Below are 9396 nucleotides of genomic sequence, written 5' to 3'. Positions count from 1 at the left end.
GTCATTATAAATGTCTTTACTGTATTTTTTTTATCATTTAATGTGTCCTTACAGAATAAAATTAAATTTAAAAAATCAATTGACACCACATTTTTGATTGGTACGTCTTTGTAAGTTTAAGAAAATTGCAAAATCTGCATAATTTATTGTAGATCATTAATGTGAAAAAAAACCCTCTTTTACAGTACTCTTTGTTCAACAGGGGTCAGGAGAGTGCTGGAATTGTCACAAGTACTGGAACAAACCCACCGACATACACCACCCTGAAGGTAATGTACTAGGAATAACACAGCATTTCGATGCGTACAGCATCTTCCTCTCACTTAAAACATGATTTGTTCCTGTCCCATGGGCCAACACATTGCAACATACAGCAATGAATGCAAGATTAGACATGCCTGACATAATTGCTTCTCACAGGGCATGGGTTTAGTGAATACAGCTTTTAAAGCAGAGGATTTGCTGAAGCTGCGCAACGGCAACCTAGGCATCGGACACACGCGTTACTCCACCACGGGCATTTCAGAGCTGCAGAACTGCCAGCCTTTTGTGGTAGACACGCTGCATGGCAAGATTGCAGTGGCACACAATGGAGAACTGGTCAATGCCTCCGCACTGCGCAAAAAGGTGGGCTTTGATTCATAGGGATTACATGAGACTCGACATAGAGTTTCAGGAAAAGAGGAGTTTTTTTTTTTATTTGATATAAAGTATTTGTGTGTTGTAGGTTATGCGCCATGGCGTTGGCCTCTCCACCAGCTCAGACAGTGAGCTTATTACCCAGCTCCTTGCTTTGACTCCACCCATGGAGGAGCTAGATACTCCTGATTGGGTGGCTCGGTATGTTCTGCATGTCCTTCCCTATCTGATTGGGTCACCACTTGTTAAACCCTGTCAGTATTAATGATCGCAAAATGAAGTCCGCTTCTGCAGTCTTCATTTTTATGTATTTTTATTGTTTGTTTTTCTTAGCATACAGAATCTGATGACAGAGACGCCTACATCATACTCATTGCTAGTTATGTATAAAGATGTAATATATGCTGTGAGAGACCCCTATGGAAACAGGCCTCTATCTATTGGACGTCTAGTACCCATCTCCAAACTACACAGCTCAGGTGTGTGATTCAGCAGTGAGGGGAAGAGCTGCAGGGGGTGCATGTGGCCTGTCTGTGCTGTACCTTAGGTCTAGGACGGTGCTAAACTCGTTTTTTTTTTATTCTGTAGGTGCTGGAGAAGCAGACACCGAAGGCTGGGTGGTCTCTTCTGAGTCCTGCAGCTTCCAGTCCATTGGTGCAAAGTATGTTCACATCATTCCAACAGAAATGCTTTGATTACTCTTTTTGGCTATCTACATATACTTCTTTTAAAGGAGTTTCCATCCCTAAGCCTGCACACAGTAGCTGTTGCTTATTTTATTAGTTTGTTTATTGTGTGTGTTTTATTTTTCTGTTGTCAGGTATTATCGTGAAGTACAGCCTGGAGAGATCGTCCAGATCTCTAAAAACGGAGTGAAGAGCCTAATTGTTGTCCCACGCCCAGAGGGAGACCCTCCTGCCTTCTGCATATTTGAGTATGTTTACTTTGCCAGGCCAGACTCCATATTTGAAGGCAAGTTCATAATGTTTAAAATCATTCTTATGTTTTGAGTGAAAGGAAAGATTGAGATATAACAGTAATGTTTGGGTTAAACCAAATGATTGGGGTCAGTAAGACTTTCAACCACCTTGTATTGTTACAGATGTCGATGGTATATATAAATGAACCAGCTGTACACTTTCTCCATGTTTCCTGCACTCAGATCTCCTGGTTTATTTTTCAGTAAATGTCCGTCGTATGATGCTTCCACATTTTTGTATCCCAGCTCACAGATATTTAGATCTAACACTGTGCGCTATGGGTGTTGATGTTTCTATACTCGTGGATCGATTCTGCAATTTTCTGAATGCATCGTGATTCTCTTTGGAATCGATTCTGAGCTTAGTTTTTATCAGCTGATGGTGCTCTTGCCTAGTTTTTAACTGCACACTTAAACGCTCACGAATAAGAGCAGTTGTGTGTTCAACTGAGTAAGTTAAGTGGTTAAATGTACTTGCACCTCGGCTTTTATGACATGAGATTAATGTAAACACAGACCACTGAGAACACTCTGGTAATTCGCTTTAACCTTTTCAAACTTAATGAATGATCATTTTAAGTTTAAGTGGTGTGTGTGTAAGGAACTAGAAGCAATCAGAGTACGGCGGTTTCTAAAGCACGCAGTGCCATCTGCTGTTAAAAACTAAGCTCAGAATCGATTCAAGAGAGAATTGCGATGCATTCAGAAAATCGAAGAATCGATCCACAAATCGATTTATCGTGGCACCACTACTTTTTAGCAAAAGGGAACGCAAGCAGGCCTTTTGCTCTGTTTTCTCTAGTCCCCTTTAAAAAAAAAAAAAACACTAGACAATTTTTTATCGAAAACGCATCTTGCCAGCAGTGAATTCTATTTCAAACAACTGTCTGTTTATCAAAGAATCTTGATTAAAAAAACATATCCTGGTTTCCATAAAAAATATTAAGCAGCACAACCATTCCCAACATTGGTAACAATAATAAATACAGTATTTCATGAGCAGCAAATCGGCATATTAGAATGATTTCTGAAGAATCATGTGACACTGAAGACTGGAGTAATGGCTGCTGAAAATTCAGCTTTGCCATCACAGAAATACATTTTATTTTTAAATAAAATGTTAAAAGTTATTAAAAACAGTTCTTTCAAAAACAAAATCTTACTGACCACAAAAAATTTTAACGGTAGTAAATATTAAAATCATGACATATAGTAATAGGTGAAATAAGTGTTTTTTTTTTCTGTCTTACAGGTCAGATGGTATATACAGTGAGGCACCGCTGTGGACGGCAGTTGGCCATTGAGGCTCCCACTGATGCTGATGTAGTGAGCACTGTTCCAGAATCAGCCACACCTGCAGCTTTAGGATACGCACAACAAGTGAGTAATGATGCTGTACACATCAGTCTTAATGCCTTATTGGTTCATGTTGTGCCCTTACAAAATTTTACATTCTCTTTCTCAGTCTGGCCTTCCGTATGTAGAGGTGCTGTGTAAGAACCGCTACGTGGGCAGAACGTTCATTCAACCAAACACTCGCCTACGTCAGCTTGGAGTTGCCAAGAAGTTTGGGGCGTTGACTGATAACTTTGCTGGCAAACGAGTGGTGCTTATCGATGATTCCATTGTGAGGGGCAACACCATCTCCCCTATTATTAAACTGCTGAAGGAAGCAGGTGCAACAGAGGTAAAAAAAAATATATTTGAATCAGTACTGTATGTTTACTGCTTTGATCTGTTTTAACCAGCAGTGTCTTTGTGATGTCACATGACACATCACAGGTCCACATTCGAGTTGCATCACCTCCAATCCGGTTCCCATGCTACATGGGCATTAACATTCCTACCAAAGAGGAGCTAATTGCTAATAAACCAGAGTTTGAGGATATAGCGGGTTACATTGGTAAGTCAGGAGCAGAGATTTGCTTAATCGCTAAGGTTTTGTAATGAATACACAAATTATGAAAAGTATAAAAACACTTCTCATCTGAAAACAGAAAAAATGTAATTGATAATTATATTTTCTTTGCTTTGAACAGGTGCTACAAGTGTCCGTTATCTGTCAGTTGAAGGTCTGGTATCTGCTGTTCAAGGTGGGATAGAGTCACATGGGAAAGATGAGAGGATCAGCACTAAGACTACTAGATTTGGTCATTGCACAGCCTGTCTCACAGGAAAATACCCAGTGGAGCTGGAGTGGTGAATTTCGGCCCACATAAATGTATATTCATTTCTGTATAGAATAGTTTTTTTTGTTTCTTTTGAAATCATTTGTTAAAATGACTAAAACCGGAATTAAAACTGTGGTGCTGCTTGAACATTTGTAAATGTCATAAGGCAGGCTATATACTGTTAGAATTAAACGCAAAATAAAACATTCCATGCATTTTTCAATTTTCAAACATTCCTTTTAAGAGCTGCATTAAAAGCATTCCTGTTGCTGTCAGATTTCAAACCGCTAGTTTGGTTAAGATTCTTGTCTAGTAAAAACATCTTGTCTTGTAAATATCAAAACTAGTTTATTAGATCTGTTTCAGTACCCATGTAAGCTTCTCAACTTTTTTCTTACTTTTGATCAAGTTTTGAATCAATGTGAGCATTAGCAGCTGTTCTTAAAGAAACAGATTGTCTTGCTTTTCTGTTAGTCCTCAAGAACACACAAAATGAAACTCTGTATGTGAAATGCACATATTTGTTTATTAAAAATTTGTTGAAAAAACATTTGAATTATTTACATACAAACATATCATTCATCAATGCACATGTACTTAGACACTTGTTTAAAAATAACACTGGGTTCTATTAAAATTGATCATATTAAAACACGAGAAAGTGATGGAAATATATTTACACAAAAACAATGTAACAAACAGCTGCCTTTACAGGTACATATATTTCAAAAAAGAAAACGACTACTGATTTTTAAGCTATGTGTCTACACATTGATGTCATCCCATGTTTTTTCACTAGGGTATATAGTCACAACATGTATTGTTTATCCCACATAGGTTAAAAGGCAGGCTGTGGGATGCGTACAGGAAAGCTCATCATTGCAGAAAACTGTACTGCAGTCGCCTCCTGGAGAGACTGAAGAAAACAGATTCTTAATCACTGTTAGAGACTCAAAGAATATCTGATCATTCTCAAATAACAAAGCACAAAACCTCCATATTTCAGGAAAAACGAGCACAACATATTATTACCATGTTGGTTATTGGCCAGGGCTGTGTTTCCCAAAAGCATCGTAAGCCTAAATTGATCGTAGCTCCATTGGTTTCAATGGGTCTATGATGTACTTAAGCTGACGATGATTTTGGGAAACGCAGCCTATTGGAGATTTTGTCTTTTTTTTTATATTTACATATATTTTGCTTATTTTGCCCATTTTTACTCTAGGTTTCAATGGGTCTATGATGTACTTAAGCTGACGATGATTTTGGGAAACGCAGCCTATTGGAGATTTTGTCTATTTTTTTTATATTTACATATATTTTGCTTATTTTGCCCATTTTTACTCAAAGTTCCTTTAAAACAATAATTTGATAACACTGTTAGATCTCTTTTTTTTTAAATTATTGTACATATGTTGTAATGCCCAAATTCACTATTTATAGCTTTTAAAGTTATACATTTTGGTTAAATTTAGTTTTATGCAAAATAGGTGTAAATAACATTTTAATCTCAACTTAATTAAGACAGAATTTTTATATTGGTACATCCCTAGAAAAAGTCATATGAACTAGTTCTGTAAGAACTTAACTGATAGCATTTTGTGCTCAAATTACCTAGGAGAGAGTGGAGAGGTACTCTGATTAAACAGTCTCATGGGTGACACAGCTGTTGAAATAAAATATTGGTAAGTTAACATTTTGTAATATCTGTAAGCAAGACACAGAGGCCATGATGATGCAGAGCAAGTATTTTTAAGAAATTAAAATGTGACTACAAACCCTCCACTAGATGGACTCTGCTTGGGGCATCTCTCTGCAAAGCAAGTGGAGAAACCATTGTTTTACTGCATAAATTAAGTTTGTTAAACTATTAAAAATCCTTTTAGTTAACTGAAATACCTTTAAAACAGAATAAATATTAGATCAAAAACTTAAATGGAAATTTGAAATCAATAATGCTCTTACCCAAGACAAAGCACGTGGGTTCATTTGCATGCTTAATTTAGCCTCCCTGATTCTCCTGAGGTTTCCGGTGCCCCTGAGGAACCGTGGACTGGGGCACTGCAGCAAAACGGCTCTATCCCAGGTGTGTTTGTCTTCAGTAGGTTCTGATATGCCAGGGCTCATATATTGGTCTCTCAACTGGAGATGTTTAAGTGGAGAACGACTCTCTCGGAAGCGTTTGAATCGGAGTGACTCTTCCACTTCAGGCTGACGGCGGCGTTTCTTGAGCTTGGCCCTCAGGGGTGTCAGAGCGAGAGCAGACATGCTGGAGGAGGAAAAGCTGGGGCTTCGGGATGTCTCCATGTGTCTCTCACACAGGTGACACTGGGAGGAAGGCCACGGTGATGATGTGCCACGACAGATGAAGTGGTGATACAGCTTTCTGAACTCGGCATCAATCTGCGGTTCACTGAATGAGTAAGTGGACTGCGGGCCAGAAAGAGAGCGTTGACGGTTGGATGGAGTAAAACGCGATGGTTTCTCCATCTTGGATAAGCTTTGGTCAGGGTGGACATAAACAGACTGCCAGGGTGATGACAACGGCACCTGTTTGACACCATAAGAAGATCTGAGGACCTCAGAATGGGATAGATGGTGGACAGGAGACCTTCGCTTTGGACTTGCTGTTGCATTTAATTGCCTTTCTATGTTCAGCACACTAGGTCTGAAGCTACTTTTCCCACTAGGAGACAAAACACCAATGAGACCGCGCTGTGGAGAGGGGACATGAGAATGTATGCGGTCCCTGAAACAGTCTTTGTCTAATGAGGAAGGTCGGGAGGTGACTGATATTCCTCTCTGTTCAATTAGAGACAGATCGGCTCTGCTTTGTCGTGGAGAACTAAGGACCGATGAGGCTGGAACAGCATGGGATGTTGGTCCAACATCATAGGTTTGGTCCAGATCTGGAGATTGGTCACTAAATGAGGGGGAACCTGAATGTGGAGGTGTGGACAAGTCAATCACACGAGCAGGTTTACTGGTTAAATGCAAATCAGTCCATGGACACTCATCCTTCACACTGCTCACGTCTGTGCTGTTCCTCCTGGGTGAGTAAAAACAGGCACTGGCCTCGCAGGGTGAATTTTTGAGTGGCGAAGACCTTGGTTTGTTCTTCAGCAAATGTTGAAGTTTGTCGCTGCTCTTGAAAGAGTTGCTAATGTTTCTTCGAACTGGACTTTGACTGGAAAATGAGATCTCTGTTGTTTTGTTGAGAGTGCAGTTGTGTCTGTTCTTAAAGGATGTGTTGCGATGCGTCGGGCCGGTTTGCCAATGTTTGCGGCGGTACTTCTGCACCACGGCCTTCGCCGAATCAGTCATGTGCTGTCGCCTGTACGCTTCGCCGATCTGGTTGAGCATGCTGGGATAGACATCCAGGAGGGTACTGCCATGGCTGCTCAGTGTTTTCTCCAGTTCTTCATCCTCTTCTTCAGGTGGAGATAGCTCACCCCACAGAGATTCAGGAGATGTGTTATTCAGAATCATAGAGAGTGGGAATGATTCACCTCCGTGCCCTAGAAGATTATCATTGAGACATGACTTGGCTCCAAAATGAATGTCAGCTCATAAATGAACATAAGAGCATACAGTGTGTAATTCATAAATATTTTACTGTAAACAACACAGAAATACTAACTGAAATGTTTATTTTGTGCTAAAGTGCAGGATTACTTTGTTTTACATTTATATAAATATTGCTTACACAGATTTTCCCTGTTTTCCTTTTGACCTGAGCTATTAAGATCATCCTCAGTGACCCCTGACACATCCATCTGAAACTGGTGGGAAAAACAAAACAGAAGTTATTTTTGTTCTTTTTTTACAATCTATTATTTTCTTTTTACTACCTGATCATTCTCCTGGTCCTCAAACTCTATAAAATACAAGACAAAAAGATTAAGCATGAGAAATGTGGACATGGTATTATACTCAAAACTGATATCAATTACCCAAAATAACAAAATTATGTTCCTTACCCCTCATTGAATAGTCTGATTTAACTCGAGTCTGCATATAAGAAAATAAATGTAATATCCCAATACAACCATTGTGCAAACTTACACACATATGGGCTAAGAAAAAACCGCTCACATTTTAGGTCAAAGCTAATGTAAACTTGTGTATTACTCATACTTTCATTATTACATACTACTGAAGAACACCAACATCTTATTTACAGCAGGAATTTATTATGTCCATATGATGCGATTTAATTCGTTGTGAAAGCGAAACTACTTTGTTTGGTCTTCCAAAAGAGGACGATATCGCTTCGTCATGCCTAGAGCTGATCCGCGCTGGTCGCTGAGGAAATACATCAACTTCCCGCTGTGGATCCCCGGATCGGCTTTCACCGTGGAGGATGCGGAATCCAGCCCGGGGTCGTCACATGTGGTTGGGGCGTACCACAGTATGGTAGGGGCGTAACATTTCCGTCACACACCTGAGGTATTCGGCAATCGACGCGTTTCAGAAAGGCGGGGCATAGAGAAACAATAATGTACAGTATGTGGAAAATAATGTGTTTTTTAACTTTAAACCGCATAAACACATTTCATTACACCAAATACACAAAATAATGTTCTTTTTAGCAACATCATATGACCCCTTTAAATAAACAAAATCTAAATATTTCAGAAAACATTCCTCTAGTTATGCGTTTTCTAGGTTATATTTACAACAATGTCTCTCACCTTCAATGTTTCCAACTCACGTTCTCCCTCTGCACTGTCAATGGGCACAGGACCTGTAGTCACATAATACACAAACTCAGAAACAAATCTGAATGTTTAGGTGAAAACAACACATTTATTTTAACCTTACCCACAGCAGCGAGTAGAAATGCTTAGATGTCAGTTTTTAATTTCTATATTTTGGCTTACCTCTACCAGTCCTGCAGGTCATTGTTTTCAGACAGACGTCTATCCCAGGATCATTTAGACTAGAATACTATAAAGGACGCAATAAACATGCTCTGTTAAAGCTACACGTTACTACATGGATTCGCTACAGTTTTTTTTAAGAAACATAACATTCGGTAAGACATGCGCCAATACATGGACTTCATCTTAAACGTTCGTACGTTTGCTGTAACGTTAACTCTAACGTTGCGTACCTTCTGAAAAATAGCTTCCATCGTGTTTCTGAACACACCGTCATTTCTCTTGAATTGATCTGCATATAAAGGTTTTGCAGACATGTTGCGTTAACAAAATCGATTGCAAACCAATTTATTTGACCAACATAAATTGAGATTTTGCACTTAGCCAGCGGCTCGCCTGGACTGGACTTTCAAAATTTTCCGCGAGTAAAAAAATCGAGCTGTGATTGGACGTTCTTTCAAGCACCACGAAACGTCATCTTAAAGCGCGAATTTGTCAAATGGGGTGTACGAGTCATTTCCACGAATCGGTTCTTTTGAACAGTTCGTTCAAAAAGCAGGCACAAAAGAGATTCTTTGTCCATGTGGTTCTCTGCAATTTTATAGGCACAAATGACTGTTTATTTCTGTTTTGCGATTACGTTTTATTTTAAAAAGTAGTATATTGTAATATCATGTGCCCTACATACTTGTTGCAGCCATGATTCAGCACATAAAGTAATTTA

The 9396-nt window shown here is 39.2% G+C and overlaps 2 protein-coding genes across 3 annotated transcripts in view; one reads left to right on the top strand and one right to left on the bottom strand.

The window, feature by feature from the left end:
• The window catches only part of LOC107721366 (amidophosphoribosyltransferase-like), a 10573-nt gene extending 6391 nt beyond the window's left edge, over positions 1–4182 (top strand). The window contains exons 2-11 of the mRNA XM_016529347.1: positions 203–269; positions 421–627; positions 728–840; positions 973–1118; positions 1228–1300; positions 1460–1611; positions 2871–2998; positions 3084–3305; positions 3401–3521; positions 3658–4182. Coding sequence (XP_016384833.1) covers positions 203–269; positions 421–627; positions 728–840; positions 973–1118; positions 1228–1300; positions 1460–1611; positions 2871–2998; positions 3084–3305; positions 3401–3521; positions 3658–3821 — 1393 coding nt within the window. The 3' untranslated portion in view covers positions 3822–4182. The remainder of the gene's footprint in view (positions 1–202; positions 270–420; positions 628–727; positions 841–972; positions 1119–1227; positions 1301–1459; positions 1612–2870; positions 2999–3083; positions 3306–3400; positions 3522–3657) is intronic.
• A 233-nt stretch (positions 4183–4415) lies between these two features.
• On the bottom strand, positions 4416–9108 carry LOC107721277 (uncharacterized). Of its 2 annotated transcripts, none has more exons than XM_016529201.1 (10): positions 8906–9108; positions 8673–8739; positions 8484–8536; positions 7770–7806; positions 7641–7666; positions 7496–7571; positions 5755–7307; positions 5569–5602; positions 5404–5455; positions 4416–4705 (listed from the first exon to the last, which is right to left on the bottom strand). In XM_016529201.1, exons 1-10 carry the CDS (start codon positions 8987–8989, stop codon positions 4666–4668), a joined length of 2022 nt encoding a protein of 673 aa, XP_016384687.1. In that variant the 5' UTR covers positions 8990–9108; the 3' UTR covers positions 4416–4665. The 2 variants fall into 2 exon arrangements, with proteins under 2 accessions (XP_016384687.1, XP_016384688.1); XM_016529202.1 differs by having other exon boundaries at positions 7770–7800.
• Positions 9109–9396: the final 288 nt, after the last annotated feature.

This window comes from Sinocyclocheilus rhinocerous, unplaced genomic scaffold, assembly GCF_001515625.1.
Source record: "Sinocyclocheilus rhinocerous isolate Xijiao unplaced genomic scaffold, SAMN03320098_v1.1 scaffold271, whole genome shotgun sequence".
NCBI classification, from domain to species: domain Eukaryota; kingdom Metazoa; phylum Chordata; class Actinopteri; order Cypriniformes; family Cyprinidae; genus Sinocyclocheilus; species Sinocyclocheilus rhinocerous.
Note: the sequence above shows the minus strand (reverse complement) of the source record. Positions and strands in the feature narration are given on the sequence as shown.